Source organism: Camelus bactrianus, chromosome 1 (genome assembly GCF_048773025.1).
Source record: "Camelus bactrianus isolate YW-2024 breed Bactrian camel chromosome 1, ASM4877302v1, whole genome shotgun sequence".
Lineage (NCBI taxonomy): Eukaryota > Metazoa > Chordata > Mammalia > Artiodactyla > Camelidae > Camelus > Camelus bactrianus.
In genome coordinates this window covers 60,981,760-61,002,277 of record NC_133539.1, presented here as the reverse complement: position 1 = coordinate 61,002,277, position 20,518 = coordinate 60,981,760, and the positions used below count along the sequence as shown (strand labels likewise).

The 20,518-nt window shown below is 34.6% G+C and overlaps 1 protein-coding gene across 2 annotated transcripts in view; it reads left to right on the top strand.

Annotated features, from left to right (window-relative positions):
- LMLN (leishmanolysin like peptidase) overlaps positions 1-20,518 on the top strand; it is a 58,739-nt gene that overhangs the window by 15,923 nt on the left and 22,298 nt on the right. For both annotated transcript variants that reach the window (XM_074365083.1, XM_074365082.1), the window contains 6 exons: positions 1,741-1,846; positions 5,034-5,128; positions 8,357-8,474; positions 11,918-12,025; positions 14,798-14,874; positions 19,127-19,237. In XM_074365083.1, coding sequence (XP_074221184.1) covers positions 1,741-1,846; positions 5,034-5,128; positions 8,357-8,474; positions 11,918-12,025; positions 14,798-14,874; positions 19,127-19,237 — 615 coding nt within the window. The remainder of the gene's footprint in view (positions 1-1,740; positions 1,847-5,033; positions 5,129-8,356; positions 8,475-11,917; positions 12,026-14,797; positions 14,875-19,126; positions 19,238-20,518) is intronic.

Below are 20,518 nucleotides of genomic sequence, written 5' to 3'. Positions count from 1 at the left end.
TGTCTTCTGGGGAAAGAATCCAGCACAGGAGTTGTCACACAGATGAGGATCCCATAGCCCAGAGGTGTGTTTCAGTTTCATTGCACTGCTAGTATGTTTCTTTAAAGCACTTAAGCATTTCATTTACATTCCATATGAATGACTAGCTTAAAGAATAAATGTTCCTTGTATCAATGAATTTGAAGCTACCCATATATGTCTTCTCATAACTGAGGAAGATTTTGGTTTCTTCTGAGGAGAAATTGATGTTAGAAGAAAGAGTAGTATCTTCAGTTGTTCTTTTTGACTCTTTCTGATAGTGATGAAACTCTATCAAAACTGCTGAGGAAACTGCTATATTGCATTAATTCATTCCATAAATGTTTGAGTGCCTAAATATGTTGCCAGCAGACTAGGTGAACAAAATAGACATATGTACCTGCCTCGTGGAACTTAACAAATTACAGAGGAAGACAAGATATCAATTAAATACAGTTACAAATAGACCTGTGACTTCAAAATATGATAAATACTTTGTAGAAAAAAAACAGGGTGCTACAACATAAAAGAGAACAAAAGGGAGAAACATAATTTAGATTAATCGGGCAAAGAATGCCTCTGTGAAAAAGTGAAACTTTAAGTATAACCTGAAAATTCTTAGGCTTTAGCCAGATAAAGAGCTGGAGAAAAGAGCTTGTGTTAGGAAAAAGCTGTGGATACTGGTGCTGTTAGAAGCCGCTTCAGCAGAAACTGTTTGAGAGATGCATTGAAGGGAGAAGCAGATAGGACTGTTTTATTCTAAATGCTGTAGGAAGTCCTTGATGGGGTTTAAGCCTGACAGTGACATTTATATTTTAGAGGTCACCATGGCAATATTTTGGTGATTTTGGCAATATTTCATACTTTTCTAAGTATAAGTCTGTTGTTTTGAAGTATGAAGAAAGTGCACTGTATTTTTTTACCTAAATAAGGCAAATGTTACTCTGTAGGCCATCACCATTTGGGGAGGTTTGTGGCGTTTCTGGGGTAAATGTTAAGGTAGTGCTGGGAGAAAAGACCTTGGGGTTACTTACCATTGCTGTTTGTCACAGCTTTTGAAAGACATGTAATTGCATGGTGAAACTGACTGAATTACTCGGGTCCTAATCAGCTCTTGGACTCTCAGGCTCTAGGCTCAGAAAGCGATGTAGAATTCTTTAGATTCTAGAAGGTGTAAAGGAAGATGATAAGAAGATAAAAATCTCCATGTGATTGAAGGCATTGTTGGTGTGGGAGAAAGGGAATAGTGAAATGGAGATAAGAAGATTCAGCCACTTGCAGCAACGTGAATGGTTTGCGTATTGCACTGTTGTATATCTAGTTTCCCTTTCTACCTGCTTGCCTGTCCCTGTGCCTGTACATATAGTGAAATGCTGAAGTCAGATGAATTTTGCAGGTAAAATAGTGTTAGAATTAGTTTTTCAGTTTGTCCCCTTTTTGGTATGTGTTTTACATATTTTACAGATTCACACTGAAGTGTAATTAACTGACTCTGCCCTTTTTGTGGGAACAGGTGTTGGTTAGCTATGCCATAGGAAAACACAGGTACATGTCTTGAAAGTAGAAGATAGTGAAAGTTAGATGTTATGTTAGAAAATGACATTTGATATTTAGCAAAAATGTTTCTGAAATTTATCAGTTGTTGATAGAAAAGTATAGGTTAATAAATATAATACTTATTATCTTGGAATATAATAAAAAATTCAATGTCTGTTTTAACAGGCCAATAGCAGGATATGCTAACCTGTGTCCAAATATGATCTCTACCCAGCCTCAGGAGTTTATTGGAATGCTGTCCACAGTGAAACATGAGATTATTCATGCCCTGGTAAATTTTGCTGTTAACTACTATTCTTTCCTTCATGCCTTGATTTTCTGATTATATGCTCATTTTGATGTATATATTAAAATTTAAGATTTTGTGGATTCTCATTGTTAATTTCCTCACTATACTGTTACATAAAAGAATGTACTTACCTATAAGAGTACATAATAATTCAGATATGATGGGGCATCTGGTTGACATAATACTCTCACTTGTTTAAAAAAATGTTTTACTCTGCTTGTAATTTTTTATAACTTTGAGATTGTTTCAAATTAAAATTATTTTTAAATGGCTTAAAAAAAAGATTATATGGATTGTTAGAACATTTTCAGTAAAACCTAGTTAATTAGGCCTCTTCCAATAGATAATTTTTAATGATTAGGATAGCAGCTATCCTATCAGAATAGCAGTTGAATTTTATTACCTAAAGTAATTAAACATGTAAATTCATTGGGCAAATAGGAGTTTTGAAAATTTGATTAAGCTTCTTAAGAAAGAAAAAACTTAGTAATTAAAAAGAATTCACTTTCATCTGAAATAATAACTGGTATGCTAATTATAGATCTTTCTTACCTCTTACAGAGATCTCATTTCTAAAAGTCCTCTTGATCTATTTAGGCTTTCTAAATTTTTAGTTATTTATACAAACTGATTCAGAACTTCTCCTTGCTTTTCCCCAGTTGGTCTAAAATAATGAACTATTACGATATATCTGGGAAATTAAATGAAATTACCTAAGACCTAGGAAATGTTCTCCTGATGTCATTATGTATTTAGATGGGAGTAAAATGCAGTGATTAAGAGACAGAATGGATCACACAGATCTAGGTGTGAATCTCCTTACCTCTACCTCTCAAAATCTTTGGGATCTTTTACAAATTATAACCTTTATAAGCCTCTGTTTCATCTATAAAATGAAGATAGTGGTACATACTACAATAGTTTTTTTTTCTTGAAGAGTAAATAAAACAAAATGTATAAATAGCTTAGCACCATGCTATATATAGTAAAGTATAATAAAATTAGTCGCTATTATTAGTCTTACTTAGTGAGCTGTCGTGTATGACCTTGAAATGCAAGCCTCAGATCAGCAAATACCGTGAATAATTCAGTGAAACTCTAGTATAACCAGATAGCACTTATGTCCTTTAGGTAAGGAGATTCTAAAATGAGTCATCTGTTTTTATTTTATTAAAAAAAAGTAAGTTGAACCTGCTAATTGTGATGAAACACAAGCATCATTCTAAGTAACACTGTAAGCTTTAAAAACTATAATTAATGTTAAGAGAACCAGAAAAAAACAGCAGGTTTTAAGTCTACTACATAAGTGAACATGAATGCAGAGGTCCCAGACATGAGGTTAATTAGGTTATGAACAGGGAGATCACAAAAGAAAAGGTGCAGTTGGCCAAGAAATGTATAAGAACATATTCAGTCTGACTTTAGCAGTCAGAGAATCACAAATTAAAGCAAAACACCATTGAATATAAAAGCAGGTATGAGAGTTACTATGCACATTGACTTCAAGGTAGTGTTTACCTCTGGGAAGAGATGGAGGAGAAAGAGTTTAGATAATAGGACTTCATAGATATTTATTCTGCTGTTTTTTTTTTTTAATGTCTGAAGAAAATATGGCAAAACTAATATCTTAAATCCTCTTAGACAGGATGCATAAGTTTCTATTAGATTTTAAAACTTTTTTGTATATTTGAATTATTTTACAAATTGTTAAAACCTAAGAAACTTTAAATATTAATTCAAGTCTCAAAGACCATCCTGGAAGATGGCAAGAATTAAAAGTTTAACAAATGCAGATATTCCCTATAAAGTTATATATGCTCATAGCTGTCAAATACAATCATTCATGGTACTTTAAATACTAGATATGTCCTCTGAAATGTGAGTGCTTAGAAAAATTTTCAAGTTGATAGGGTGGAAAAAATGTGTGTTTAGCATATTATGAAGGATGAGGCACATCATACTATTTTAAGCTTTATACAACCTCAGTGCCTTGTATCTTAAAAACTCTTTAGATTTTCTTAGATGATGCCATCAAATGGGCTTTGCATCTTCAGAGATTAAAAAAGAAGAAATGTAGGAATAAAAGAATAATCTGGATTCCATTAATCATTTTGGCAAGCCTTGACTGACACTGAGGCCACAGTTAAGTAAGCAAACAAACTTGCCAAAGAAATTGATCATTTAAGTGGTCATTTGTGATTGTTAGTTATTTGGATATAAACTATAGTATATTCTCAATGTATAAAACATATTTAAATAGTTACAAAAGTGCTTTGTTTTGGTTATCAGTTATAAGAAAGAAAGCAAGAAAAGAAATAACACTAATGAAATTGGAGATGTCAAATGTCAATAATTTTTTTTTTTTTGCCTCATTTTCTCATTTTATTTGGGAGTTGAGGGATAGAGAATGGGACTTTGAATGCCTTTATGTGAAGTTTCTATTATCTCATTAAAATTGAAGACTTCATAAAATACTATTTATTGTGCTTTTAATCTCTAAAAATACTTTTTAAAAATGGGATTATAAACCTATAAATTCACATTGTAAAAAAACTTTTAGAAATACGATTATTTATACATTATCCTACCAACCAAAAGAACCATGGCTAATCTTTTGATACATGTTTGCAGTCTTTCTTCCAAAGTGTACACCCACCCACACACACATTTCCATTTCCAGTCTTATTTTTTTCCCCCTTAGGTATAAATGTATATTAAGTATGGACTTTGGGTTCAAAGACTTTGAATTGTTGTGAGTGCTCTTATGAGCTCAGCCGCCTACTCTAAACTATATTGTTAATTGTTCTAAATAGTACCATTCCCTGGTTGCATTTGTAGAGATTATTAGTAAGTTTATGTAAAAAGGATCAACTGTGATAAACACACCCTTAAACAAATAAATGCATTGTCTATACCACTACCAAAGAATGTCTTTTTTACTATTACTTTTGGTTTCCTCACTTACTTACCTCAAGTAATTGGAATTTAAAATTCATAATAGGGACACTTAATTTTTATCCAGTTTCAGTATGTGGCAAATTCCTGTAAAAGTATTGGTGTGGTGTTTTTATGTTATATCAGTGTTCTCTTTTGATAGTGGCATGTTATATTGTCTATAATCAAATCTAATATTTTTCACTGTAAGACATTTTGAACTTTTTTCTTACAGGGTTTCTCTGCTGGGCTATTTGCGTTCTACCATGATAAAGATGGAAATCCTCTAACGTCAAGATTTGCAGACGGTCTTCCACCTTTTAATTATAGGTATTTGTTACTTTTGTTCTTGTTCTTCTCATAGCAGGGTGCTAAGACTAGAATCTAAGAATCATAGCATGTTCAGTGCCATACGTAACAGTGGTTTAACGACTAGCCTGGGAAAATTGTATATCCTACATGACAGGATGTAAGAGGTCATTTAGCTTCACCTTTTCATTTTACAGATGAAGTAATTGAGATGGAGAAAGCTTAAGTGACTCGTCCAAAGAGCCAGGACTCTTCTTGCCAGGCAGGGCTCTTTTCCACCACTCTGTAACTTGTATTACTTCATAGGATAGTCAGGCCATGGGAAAATGTGGGTTGGTTTTATTTTGGTTTATTAATAATTATTGCCTGTATAATTTACATGTTAACTGATAAACATTTACATGTTAACTGATATTTAGCACAGCATATTATCAGTGATCTAGAAGCTAAGGACCTAAAAGAAATAATACTGAGAAATACTAAAAAGAAGAAATTATCAAGAATTTTATATAGAATATCCGTCACAGAACTATAACCATTTGCATGCATTTATGTAAAAAATAAATCTCTAAATTAAGAGCACACGCCTACAAGAAGACATGTACACAAATGTTCATGACACTTTTGTTATTGACCAAAAAATGGAAACCACCAAAATGTCCATCAATAGAAGAATGGGTAAATAAACTGTGATATGTGCCTATAATTGAAAACTACAAGGCCCTAAAAAAGAACACAATGCTACATGTAGTAGCATTTATGAATATCACAGTTATATAATATTGAGCAAAATACATCAGTTAGTCCAGTTGTATGGAGTTTAAAAATAGTCAACGATAAAAGATTAGTAGTTTTACCTGAAGTGGCAGGCTATCAAATGCCGAACAAGTTGAATAGATTGAGAAGTGGCACAAGGAAGCCTGGGAGTGCTGACGCTGTTCCATATCTTTACCAGGTAGTGGCATATGGATGCAGAATAAAAAATTAATTAATTCTTATATGTAGAATTTGTTCATTTTATGTATATTTTACTTTAAATACAAAGATATCTATTTAGGTAGCTAGAATTAAATAAGTATTAAAACATAATGTAAAAACATAAAAAGATAATGCTGTATTCACCATAATATTTTTTAGAGTACATGTGAAGAAACAAAATTCTAATGTAGAAATAGATGTTTTACTTCCTAGATTGTTTGTGTTCATTTGGTGGTATGGGAGAAGTCTGGTCTATCCTAAGAATTGTGGTCTTTATGGGAAACATATCATCTACGTAGTGATGTGGGTAAGGAGGAGATACTTACACACCAGGACCATTGTTAAGCTCGTAATTTGCAGTGCATTCTTACATTCAGGGTATTCCTCAAAAGCAGGAAATCTTACAGTATAAATGGAGATAATGGAGTAATAAACTTCAGGTGTTATAAAGAGTTGAATTTGGCCCTAACCTATTTATTTGGAGAAACCTTTAATCTTGAAATGTAAATGAAATGAAATCCTCAATGAAGAGGATACTGGAGTTATTAATAAGGTAAAAAACTGTTTATTTTCTTGCTGGCTTTTTTCACTATTTATGTTTAAACATTGCCTTGCCACAGAAAAAGAAAAGGAATTAAGAATAATGTCTTTAAGGTATGAGTGGATGAACAGATGTATGATACAACAAATATAACAAAATGTTAATTGTAGAGTCTAAGTAATGGTTGTTGGGTAGGCAGATATTCACCATACAGTCCTTGAATTGTTTAAAATAATGGTGAGAAAAAAAATAGCCTCTTCATATTCTGTTTTGTTAAGAATGAGAGATTCATAGGGTCAGTGGTAGAAGTAGTCTAGGAAAAAGATACCGGTTATAGGAAGAAATTTAAATGATGTTCATTATAATTTTCTGTAACAAAAAATATGGCACTTTTGCAGTAGTGCTTTTATTTGTGTAAGATAGATTCCCCCAAAAGAGATTGTTGGTTTTCTCCCATTTAGTTTTTTATTTCATTTATCATGTTTTTGCCATACAGAAAAGTTTTTAAATTTTATATTATTAAATTCATATACTTTTCCATTATGGGTTAAGAAAGTTTGTTCTGCTCTCCAAAGATTATAGAAATATTCTTTTAAATTTTTTCTAGTAAATTACTATTTGAATTTTTTACATTCATAGCTTTAATCCACTTAGGATTTATTTTTGCTTCATGTATTTTGGGGTTCTTTTATCAAGTACATACATGTTCGTAACTGTTATGTCTTCTTGGTGGATTGACCCTTTCATCATTATAAAATGTCCCTCCTGTCTCTAGTAAAAATTTTTGTCTTAAAATGCATTTTGTCTGATATTAGTGTAACTGTTCCAGCTCTCTTAGTACTCTGCATGGTGTATCTTTTTAACATCAGTTCAGCCTATTTGTATCCTTGAGTCTGAAGTATGTCTCTTGTAGCCATATAGTCGGATTTTTTTTTTTTTTAGTACATTCTGCCAGTCAACCCTGTTCTGCTCCCTTTGGCTGCCAGGCTGCTGATTTTCAACATGGTTGTGGGCTGTTGATTTTCAGGGCTGCACAGAGCTGGAGAGAGGACATGGGAAAACTCCACAAAGCTTCCTGGTCTTACTGAGATTTATGTATCTTTCTTAAATAAGTGTTTCCTAGATTGCTGCAAGTCTTTGGTTAATTTCCAGAGTTCTAAAAAAAAGTTGATTTGGCCAATTTTGCTACTTTTCTCATTGCTTTCATGAAGTAGAAAATTTTCAGAGGTCCTTATTTTGTCACTTTTGCTGATATTTGTCTGAAATTTATTTCTGTATGTGAGCTGAAACTTTTTTTTCCTAAATGGATAAACTGATTTTATAGCACAGTTATTAAGTAAATTATAGTTTCCCACTAAATTAAAAATTCCATTTTTTTTGTTTATTACAGTTTCTTATATTCAGTGCTTGGGTATGTCCCTGGGAATGCTTTTATTTTATCGAGTAAATTTGTTAAGAGGAAGTAATTCATTGTCATCTTAGCCAAATATTAGCTATTTGAACTTGAGTAAGTTACTTCATCTCTCTAAGCTTCTGTCTCTTTATCTGCAAAATAGTGATGATAATAAAGTTGTTGAAAAGATTAAATTAGAAAATACTATCAAGAACTTTGCATGCTCTTATGTTCAGTAAACTCAGATAGTTAAATTTCATATTGATACTCATAAACACACTTACATTTAAAGTAGAGGTGAATGTGTAAAAACTGACATTTTATTCTTTAATTGCAGTCTTGGATTATATCAGTGGAGTGATAAAGTAGTTCGAAAAGTAGAGAGATCATGGGATGTTCGAGATAATAAGAGAGTTCCTCACACTGTGTATCTTCTAGTAACACCTCGTGTTGTCGTGAGTATTACAGAGCTTCCTGTCTCAGGAGCCGTCTGTTCTTTTCATTCATTATGGTCTACTAATCATTATTGTTTAAGAACTAATGATTACATTTGAAAGCTTATAGTAGGAAAGATAATATTAAGGCAGTACAGTAAAGCTACAGGCCATGAAAAATTTGAGGAAATAGAAATTTGGCAGTGACTCTTATAGCTCCATTCTACCAACTACTTTAGGTTGTGACACTAGTGGTGTGTTGTGATACCTCTTAGGATCACCGGTACTATTTGCATAATTGCTGGTCATTTCAGCTGAAATCTGTTTTAGTCAGAGTTCTCCAGAGAAACAGAACCAACAGGATGTGTTGAGAGAGAGATTTATTTTAAGGTTGGTTCACGTAGTTGGGGAGGTTTGGAGAGTCCAGAATCTGGTGAGGTAGGCTAGCAAGCTGAAGACTCAGGGAAGAGTTGCAGTTTAAGTCTGAAGGCAGTCAGCTAGTAGGACTCCTTCTTGCTCAGGGGTGAGTCTGTCTTTGATCTGTAAAGGTCTTCAACTGATTAGATGAAGCCCATTTATATTATAGAAAGTGATCTGCTTTACTTAAAGTCCATTAATGTAAATGTTAATTTCACCCAAAAAGACCTTCACAGAAACATTCATAATAATGTTTGACCAAATATCTGGGCACTGTGGCCCAGCCAAGTTGACACATAAAATTAATCATCATACCCTCTTATTTAATGACAGAAACCTATTCTCCCTTCTCTATTCCTTGGTTACACACAGCTCTCTCTGACTTCTAAACTTTTGCACTGCTCTTGGGATATTTCCTATTCTTGGAAATCTCTAACTGAAGGACAGACAGAACCAAATGAGCAAAAGTGTTTTCTTTTAAACAACTTATTTTCCCCACAAAGCCTATATCCATAATAAGAGCGGTCACACCTACATTAAAAGCATTGTTGACACAAAAGTTACAAATGTAATCATACTACCCTATTACTTTTTTGAAATATATATGACTTAAAGTCAAAATCTTCAACAGACGAAAAAATATTGAAAGAAATAGTAATTTGGTAGGTCTTTTTTCCTCTTTGTTTTTATTGTCTTGTGGTTTGATGACTATGGAGTTACATTGGTTTGCAGTTACTATGAGGTTTTGGTTTAGAAGTCTGTATATACATAATTAAGTTGCTGATCTCTTAATTTCAAATGCATTTTCGATACCCTGCATTGTACCCTTCTCCCTTCATGACTACTTTTCTTGTTTCTAGTTGTGGCCTTTTCTTTTTTTACCTAGAGAAGTTCCTTTAACATTTCTTGTAAAGCTGGTTTGGTGGTGCTGAATTCTTTTAGCTTTTGTTTATCTGTGAAGCTTTTGATTTCTCTGTCAAATCTGAATGAGAGCCTTGCTGGGTAGAGTATTCTTGGTTGTAAGTTTTTTCCTTTCATCACTTTAAATATATCATGCTATTCCCTTCTGGCCTGTAGAGTTTCTCCTGAAAAATCAGCTGATAACCTTACGGGAGTTCCTTTTTGTGTTAATTTGTTGCTTTTCTCTTGCTGATTTTGATATTTTGTCCTTATCTTTAATTTTTGTCAATTTGATTACCATGCCTTGGTGTGTTCCTGTTTGGGGTTAATCCTGTATGGAATCTGTACTTCCTGGACTTGGGTGACTGTTTCCTTCCCCACGTTAGGGATGTTTTCAGTTATTATCTCTTCAAATATTTTCTCAGGTCATTTCTTTCTCTTCTCTTTCTGGGATCCCTATAATGTGAATATTAGAGCGCTTCATGTTGTCCCAGAATTCTCTTAAACTACCCTCATTTCTTTTCATTCTTTTTTCTTTTTTCTGTTCTGAAGTAGTGATTTCCACTAATCTGTCTTGTAGCTCACTGATTCATTCTTCTGCCTCATTTAGTCTATTCCTGATTCCTTCTATTGTGTTATTTCAGTAATTGTACTCTTCAACTCTGAGTATTCTTTATATTTTCTAACTCTTTGCTAAAAGCTTCGCTCTGTGCATCCATTCTCCTCCCGAGTTCTCTGAACCTCTTCACAATTGTAACTCAAAGCTCTTTCTTGGATAGATTTCCTATCTCCTCATTGCTTATTTCTTCTTCTGGATTTTATCTTGTGCCTTTGCCTGGAATATAGTCTCCTGCCACCTCATATTGTGTAAATTTCTGTTGGTATTTTTATGTAGGTTAGTTACATTTCTTGACCTTGGAGAGGTGGTCCTCTGTGGGAGACGTCCTATGTATCCCAGCAGTACACTCGTCTCGTCACCCAAGGGCCAGCATCCAGCTCTTCCCAGGGTAGTCTGGCTTGTGTTTGCAGATTCCTTCCATAAACTTTGAGATTATTGTTTTCTTATTTCTGGTATCTGCCCCCTGGTTGATGAGGCTGGACAGGAGGCTTGTGCAGGTTTCCTGGCAGTAGGAGTTGGTGCCTGCCTACTGTTGGGTAAAGCTTGGTCCTGGACCTCTGGTGGGTAGGGCTGTGTCTAGAGATTTTTGTAGCTCAGGGGGTCTGCTGATGATTGGGGCTGCATTCCCACCCAGTATGTTATTTGCCTGAGGCTTCCCAGCACTTAAGCCTACAGGCTGTTGGGTGGGGCTAGGTCTTGGTGCTAATGACACAAGCAAGATGTCAGCCTCCAAGAAAGCTCATGTAGATGAACACTCCTGCAGTGTCTGCCACCAGCTTTTATGTCTCCAGGATGACCCACAGCTGTCCTCTACCTCCCCAAGAGACCTTCAAAATCAGCAGGCAGGTCTGACCCAAGTTCCTATGAAATCACTTGCCTCTGCCCTTGGACCTGGCACATGTGAGATTTTGTGTGCACTTTCCAAGAGAGTGAAGTCTCTGTTTTCCCCAAGTCTAGTGGGGCTCCTGGAGTTAAGCCCTGCTAGCCTTCAAAACCATATGTTCTGGGGTCTCCTCCTCCCAATGCCAGAACCTTGGGTTGGGGAACCTGATGTGGGGCTTAGAATTCTCACTCCTACTAGAGGGCCTCTGCAACTTAATTATTTTTCAGCTTGTGGGTTGCCCACCCCAGAGGTATGGGTCCCAATAATATCACAAGCACACTCCTCATACCATCCTGCTGAGGTTCCCTGTTTATGTTTCCAGTTGACGAAGATCTTTTTTGCTAGGTTCCAGTCTTATTTTTTGTTGATTGTTTAGCAGTCAGTCGTGGTTTTGTTGTAGTCATTATTGGGGGTAAGCTTGTGGTCCTACTGCTCCGCCATCTTGATCAGAAATCCTTGAAAAATAGTAATTTAATAGCAATAGTACTTTAATAGTAATGTAGTATCAAAATATTTTAATTATATGAAAAATTATATTAAATGTATTTTATTATACTTTATTATATCCAGTGTGATAAATAGTTTGCCATTATTTTATTGTACTTTTGTAGGGTATATTTATTTATTTATTTTCCTGATTCTTAGGATGAAGCACGAAAACATTTTAACTGTCCAATTTTGGAGGGAATGGAACTTGAAAACCAAGGTGGTATGGGCACTGAGCTCAACCATTGGGAAAAAAGGTTATTAGAGGTTAGTTTATTTTAAAATTTTACTCTGCATTTTTTCTTTAATAAAAGTAATTCTTACTCAAATGTATGATAGGTTATCAAGTGAAAAATTAAAAAGTTCATTTTCCCCTTTAGCTCTCCAGACGCACTTTCCAGATGTAATCACTATTTAATTTTTTTAATATCCTTTTGGAAATGTTAGATAAATAGATAGACAGACTGACAGACACACTAACACATGGTTGTTTTTTTTTTAATCGGTTCATACATTTATGCAACTTTTTTCACTCATATATCTTAGACGTATTTCCAAGGCAGTTTAGGTGCTTCTGCTGTAATACAATGTATGCTGTCCTAAAAAACCCCTTTTTTCCAAATCGAACACTAAAGATAACAAGGCTTGTGGAAAACACAAATACCAGATTATTAACAAAGGCACTAAATCATAATAAAAGTAGTAGCTTATTTTTAAAATATACATGTTTTCAATAAATAAACTCCTAGATTTAGTGTTTCTTTAACAGCAAAAAGCAATGGTAGATAGATAAATCATCAATTATATATAGTTTTTAGAGCTTAAAGCTTAAAGAATTATAAATCTGAATAATGAGGACAAGAGTAAAATGTACAAAGGTTAGAGAATCATGCAACAAACACTTCTAAGACAGCCTCTGGCCATGCTGAGTCAATTGGAAGAACACAGAGTGACTGGGCACAATGCCCAGCACAGCCTTCCTCTGTTGCTGCTTTTGGCTGTCTTAGTGTACGTTGTATTTAGCTACTATTACTCCACTGCACAAAACATTAAAATCCAGGGAGAAATCATTATGAACCAACATAACTCCATATTACACTGATGCTATTCCTTTACCAGTCTCACATGAGCTCATTCACATTACAGAAATATATGCTTCAGTAGAATAGATTGTATACTTGGATCTATTTATTTTTTAACAGCTATGTAGTATTATATTATATGAATGTAACATAGTCGCATGTGAATGAATGACTATACTTTAAATTTTTTATTCTAAAAATGTGATGAGCGATTTATTTATATCTGCAGTGCCTTACAGGAGTGGCATTCCAGTGGGTGTTCTTAGGTTCAACTAAACCATCAGTCAAGCTCATAAGACCTAAACAGGTCACACTGAAAATACATTAGAAGGGTACAAGAAAGTACAGCATGCCAGCATTGCAGAGACAGGCATTTCTCTTGTGCTCTACACAGTAGTCTGGGGGCTATCATCTGGGCCTCTCTCCCTCCCCCTCCAGCTCAAATACCATAAGCACAAGAATAGTCTTAAGTATCAGAGGGGTGTAAGAACCAGCCAGGCTTAGAAGTACTGTGTCCCAAATAAGAACCAACATTCTTTTTAACAGCTTCATAGACATAACTTCCAGATGCCTGTAAGAGACATACCCATAAGAGTCACTGCAAACAGAGAAGTCCCACACTGTTTGCCAATAGGTGTTCATGTTCATTTATAGTAATCCCAAGTCCAGAGGCATAGCAGGTGGTCTTCTTGCTTTGCATCCTGTTGCCTGGTAACACAGTTGACATTCCACCTTTATTAGGTTTCCAAGGGAGCAGAACTAAAAAGTTTGTTTATATAGAAAGAGAAGGGATGAATTCCTGGAAATGGAATTTCTGAGTCAAAGGATACACACACAGACACACACACACACACACACACACACACACACACACACACACACACACACACACACACACACACTGTATACTTGGATCAGAAGTCTGTTTAGATAATTAAATAGTTGCAGTTTATATACATCATGATCCAAGTTAGCGAAATTATGAAAAGAGTGAAATTAATGCTTGTGCTGACTGTTCTCATCTAGGTGACCACAGAGTAACAGTGATAGAAACTTATGGAAGACATGAACACTTATTTCTCACATGGACACTTCAGTTTGTTTTCCTTAAGCAATTTTCCCAAGTAATTCCCTTTAGAAAGCTGTTGATTGACCAGAAATGAAAATTTATTTACTTTTCAATAGAAGACTTGAGAGTAGTAATTGTATTAGTTTAATTAAACTACTGCCTTTCTCTGAAATCAACTTTGTGTCCTTGAACTATTTTTTTTTTAAAGATGATACTTAAGTACCTAAGATGACCATTCAGTGTTCACCATGATGATTAGAAGAATAGCCAGAACTTCCCAAAGATAGAATGTGCTTCTTTAAGAGACAGTGAATTCCTTACCATTAGGTGACCTCCTGGTAGGAATTTTACTATATGAATTAAGACATTGGATAAATAGACCTTGATGTTATTTGGGGTGCATCATGTGACTCCTCTGATCCTATGGATTCTGTGATACTTATTTTGCATATTAATATGTATTTCTGTGATCACAAAGTGTAGAGGGTTAGTTACAAAAGCATTTTCTTTGTAATTAAGTCAAGTATTCTGTTCCCCACTCCAGTATCTGAGCATCTGTCTCAACCACCCACTTTACTTTGCATGGATAGTATAATGTTTTTACAGTATTTCTATTTCCTTATTTCATCTTCAGTTTCATCATAGAATTCTAAAGCAGGTTATCTGTCATTCCAGGGAAATAGTACACAGTATAAGCATTTGAGGCAGAAAGTAGATTTTGCTTTAAATTTCAGTCTTGTCATCTTAAAGAAAGCTTATGTATTTCACTATTTTAAGTGAATATTTTGTCAGCTTCTCACACTTGTAACATTTTAAATATACATCAAAGTAATCATGGAAATTATTGGGAGTCCAATTTTCTAACTAAAATCTGTTGGTGATTTTCAGAATGAAGCAATGACTGGTTCTCACACCCAGAACCGAGTCCTCTCTCGAATCACTCTGGCATTAATGGAGGACACTGGGTAAGACAGCTGTGAGAATTTTATATGAATTGTTTGTTAAAATGAAATGAATATTAATAATAATAAGATGGAAATGAATATTAGCTTAAGAAAATACCAGCATTTTACACTGAAGTAAAATAGACCTATTTTTAAAATTTTGTGTAATTAGCTATCCATTACCTATATCAACTCCATTCATTCATTCATTCAATAAATGTTTGAGGCCCTGAGGTATAGTAATGAATCCCTGACATATAGAACAAGATCCCTGGAATTATAGGATTTGTTTTTTTAATAAGTAGAGGCTATGCTAATATGTAGGAAAGACTAATATAAACAGATTTGAAGTTGTAAATGAAATTGGTTATGTCTAGATTCCTGGTTTTTAAAGCAGTAGGACTTTCTTGTAAAGCAATAGAATACTGTTTTTAAATAACTCCAGTGGGAATCTTTTTCTGTGTGGGCTCTAGGTTCTTTTGACAAGACTCGGATTTTGATAGCCTCCTTGCTTTTTGTTATGGCAAAATGTAGCAGACTGACCTGCACCCACCTTATTCTAGATGTGGGCACCAGCCAGTCTTCAGGGAGCACTGGAATGCTTCTTTAGATGGAGAATAGCTTTTAGAAACCACAATCTAGGCACTGTGTTTATTGCTACTGGGTTGTCACTGCTTCTCGTCGTTTTCAGCAGACCAAGTTGGGAAATTCACATTTTTGAAAAGAAAAAAAAAGTGTTGGATTCTTTTTAGTGCCATTATAATGCTTTTCTATTTATCCCTGAACAGGCAATGGCCAACAAACGTGGTCCTGCTGCTCTATTTAACAACCTATTTATATAGCCCTTCTGTAAACAATGCTAGTTTAAGATACCAGTAAGATATAAAAGTGTTGTGGAGTGTGTGAGTCATTAGTGAAATCATGGCACTCGTGACTTTTATAGCATATTTTTCCTTTTTCTGAGGCAACAGAAAAATGAGCCAGATGTTTCTAAATATCTGGCAATATCTGTAAATTGTAGACATGGAAATTAATTTTCATAAATCCATAAGACTTCAGTGTAGATTAGCTGAGTTGCTTTTCCCGGTAAAAGACATTATCATATTTCTATCCAGAACCCTGGGAATCATCCTTCACACCTCCCTCTCCCCACCTCTCACATCCAGTCAATCATAAAACTTGCTTGATTTTTAGCTTTTCAGTATCCCAGGAGTCTGTGTACTTTTTGGGTCACATTTATCAAAACCACTGTTATCTTTTGCTTGGATTACTATAGTAGCCATTTTTAAATGTCTCCCTGTATCTTGAGTAGTCCTTTCTACTGCCCAAAGACCTTCACATATTCTGTACAAATGTCTTTTAGAAGTTTTTTAGGTATGGTGTCTCACACAGTAAGAAATACATCATGACCAAAGTACAAACATATGTATATAATGGTTAAGAGTGAAGATGTTGATGACAGTGCCAAAACCATTCAATGAGGAGAGAATAGTTTTTTCAACAAATGGTACTTGGACAACTGGATATCCATATGCAAAAGAATGAACTCCAACCACACATGATATACGAAAATTAACTCAATAGTTCAAAGACCTAGATATAAAACTAAGACTGTAAAACTCTTAGAAGGAAACGCTGGTGTAAATCTTCATGATATTGGACTAGGCAATGATTTCTTAGATATGATACCAAAAACAACCAAAGAAAAAGATAAATTGGACTTCATGAAAATCAAAAACTTGTGCTTCAAAGGATACTATCAAGAAAGTGAAAAGAACTCACAAAATGGGGGGAAATATTTGCAAATCACCTGTCTGATATGGGTATTAGTACCCTGAATATATAAAAAACTCTTACAGCTCAAAATAAAAAGACAACCCAGTTTTAAAATGGGTGAAGGATTTGAATAGGTATTTCTCCAAAGGTGTATAAATGATTAATAAGCACATGAGATGATTCTCAGGATCATTAGGGAAATACAAATAAAAACTACAGTGCCACTTCACACCGACTAGGATGGCTATAATCAGGAAGACTGTAGCAAATATTGATGAGGATGTAGGAAAATTGTAACCCTCATACGCTGCTGGTGGGAATGTAAAATGATACAGCCACTTTGTAAAATATTTTGGCAGTAATTTACAAAGCCAGACGTACTCATACCACAACAACCAGCAATTATGTTTAGTAAAATAGGGATAAAAAATGGTATCTACCTCGTAGAGTTTTATGAGCTTGAATAAGTTAACATATGTAAAGCCCTAAAAAAAAAAAATGTAAAGCCCTTAGTACCGAACTTGGCACATTATAAGGACCAATTAAGTATTAGCTATTATATATATAACTAAATCATTCAGAGGTTCATGAAATAATATTTACCCTTACTACCTACAGTGCAGTCCTCTTTTTCTATTGATTTTTTATTTTTAAAAAATCTTCTATTATGCAATTTTTTATAGCTATATTCTATTGATTTTAAAAGAGAGAGTGAAAGAAACATTGATTAAGATCCACTAAATTGATTTCACAGCTCCCTAAATGCCACCAAGAAATCTTGTTTCTAATTGTTCCCTCAGCTAACTTGTGCTTATCCTTCTGGGTTTAGCTTTAAGTCGCTTCCTCATAAAACCTTTTCTAATTCCCCAGATTAGCTTAGGTTTCCCTATTAATGTGCTCCTATTAGCACCTTATACTTAGCCTGTGTCATACTCATCACACTTGGAATTTTCTTTTTTGTATTTGCCTTCCCCACTAGGTTATAATGTTTGTGAGGGCAGGAACTGTTTCTCCACTGTGTAGCCTTAGCATTTAACACGGTGCCTAGCACACAGGAAGTGCTTAATAACTGTTGACTAATAGTACAGGAAGAACTGCAAAGAAAAGATATCAAGAAGGTTTCAAGAAATGTAGCTGGAGTGCCCAGCTGGTGATTGAGTGACGTGGTGCTGATACTTTGCATCCATGAACCTGTGCTAGATATGGTCATTCCCAAGGGAATCTAATTACTTTATATTTTATTCACTGGGAGAAGGACTTCCTAACCTAGGCACTGCTAAAATAACCACTAGTGTGCAAGACTGGGGGCACCTGTTACTATCCAGACACCTTGACCTGCTGTGATACCAAGTTAGCTGGTCAGCGGGACTCACTTGGTAGCTGTAGAAGTTGTAGGCATTTTGGTGTTGGAGTGCCGGGCTTCATTTCTTCAGGTTCTGTCTGAGTGAGACAGTTCTGTTCTTTGGAAGGGGAGAAAGTTTGAAAGATGCTATGTCATGTATTTCTGCTGTCTCAGATTTTGTGGGAAGTGCTGGAGTGGAGAGGATGATTCTTATCATTCCCCCAGCCTTTGAGCCTGTGTTTTTATTAACTATTTTGGTAATGCTGAGGGGACAAGATATAATACAAACATGACAGAAACTATTTTGTGTAACTTTATAACTTCTGTAAACTAATCTTGTCATTAAGAATAAAGAAGCAAAACTAATAAAAGTAGCTTCATTGCCTTTGATTAATTTTGTCAGGGAAGTAAATCAATGTGTTTTTGTTTTTCTGAAATTGAAACATTTGCAATGTGTTGGAAATAGTATTCATTTATCTTATTTTTTTTTAACATTTTTTATTGATTTATAATCATTTTACAATGTTGTGTCAAATTCCAGTGTTCAGCACAATTTTTCAGTTATTCATGGACATATACACACTCATTGTCACATTTTTTTCTCTGTGTCATTTATCTTATTATAATGGTGTAGTATTTAGTCACAAACAGGGCCCATACTGATAGAATATTATAAATTCAAGACCAGGGAAGCAAGAAACTAGGGCCAACTGGACCAGATTAGGTAGAGGCCGGCCAACTAGTAATTCCACTTTCCTTCCTCAACTTGCTCCCTTCTCTTTTTCTCTCATTCTTTCTGTTTCTTTGCCTTTTATTCCCCTTGTCTCACACGTTAACTACTTTCTACTCTATGACTTCTGTCATTTTTGAAAATTATAATGAAACATGGTTTGATTTTGATTTTTTCAAATATGAAGATACTCTTAAATACTCACATTTCCTTCAAGACTAAAGTTTCCCGGGCCCTGCTACAGTGATCTGTACAGCAATCCTGTGCAGCAAGAGCTTTGTTCATAAATGCTCATCTGTGGTGATGGTCACCAAAGTCCTTTTTGAGGTCCTAGTTTGCTCATTGTTAAGATTTGTCATTGGTATACTAGAGTCGCTTTTTAAATGACAGTAATATAAAGTGCTTTGTTTGAATTTTTTCCACAGCTGGTATAAAGCTAATTACAGCATGGCTGAGAAATTAGACTGGGGCCGAGGAATGGGTTGTGATTTTGTTGAGAAGAGCTGTAAATTCTGGATTGATCAGCAGAGACAAAAGTAAGGATGCATTTCTTCACAATGTCTTTGATAACAGTTTATTTCCGATGTTGTTCTTTATCTAGAGCCTAAAATGTCCTATTTTCAAAATGTGGTCCAAACAGTTCAATTTCAAAATGTATAGAAAACAATCTTTGTCATAATATCATAAGTAGCCACAGTATTGTTTTAAAGAGTATACCAAAAGAATCCACATTGTGACAGCCAGAACCATAAAACTTTTCTGGTTAGCTTATTATTCATAAATAAATTTACTGCAAATTTGTTTCATACTCTTCATTTTCATTCTTACTTGTTTTCTTCAGAGAATGTACTCATAAACATAGATGCAACTGTTGATTCAGTATCAAAAACATAAAACTACTTTTGAATACTGGTTCTCTAATCTGAATGCATATCATAATTACCTAGCAAGCTTTTTAAAAAATATAGTCTCCAATTTGGGGGGATACACACATGTTTATATATTTATAAACGTATATATTTTAAAACTTTTTAAGGTGATTGTAGATTCACATACAGTTGTGAGAAAATAAAAATACAGAGATCCCATATACACTTGTATCCAGTGTCCTTGATTGGTAACATCTTGCAAAACTGTAGTACAATATCACAACCAGGATATTGACATTGATACAGCCAGATACAGAACATTTGGATTCCCAGTGGGATCCCTCCTGTTGCCCTTTTGTAGCCATACCTGCTTCCCTCCCACCCTATCCCTCCTTAACCCCTGGAAACCACTTATCTGTTCTCCATTTTGTAATTTTTTCATTTCAGAAATATTATATAAATAGCTCATACTGTATAAAGCCTTTTGGGATTGGTTTTTACCACTAAGCATAATTTTCTGAGAATTCATCCAGTTTGTTGTATTTATCAATAGTTTGCCCATTTTTATGGCTAAACAGTATTCCATGATATGGATGCACCACACTTTGTTTTATCATTGACACGTTGAGGGACATCTGAGTTGTTTCTCATTTGGGGCTGTTATGAATAAAACTGCTATAAACATTTGTGTACAGGTTTTTGTGTGAACATAAATCTTCATTTTTCCAGAGTAAGTGCCCAGGAGGGCAATCAATGTGTCATGTGGTAGTTACAAGTTTAGTTTTGTAAGAAACTGCCAAACTCTTTTTCAGAATGGTTATGCCATTTTATATTCCAACCAGCAATGTATGATTAATAATTTCTCCACATCCTCACCAGCATTTGGTATTGTCACTGTTTTTTACTTTAGCTGTTCTGAAAGGTAGTAGTGATACCTCATTGTGGTTT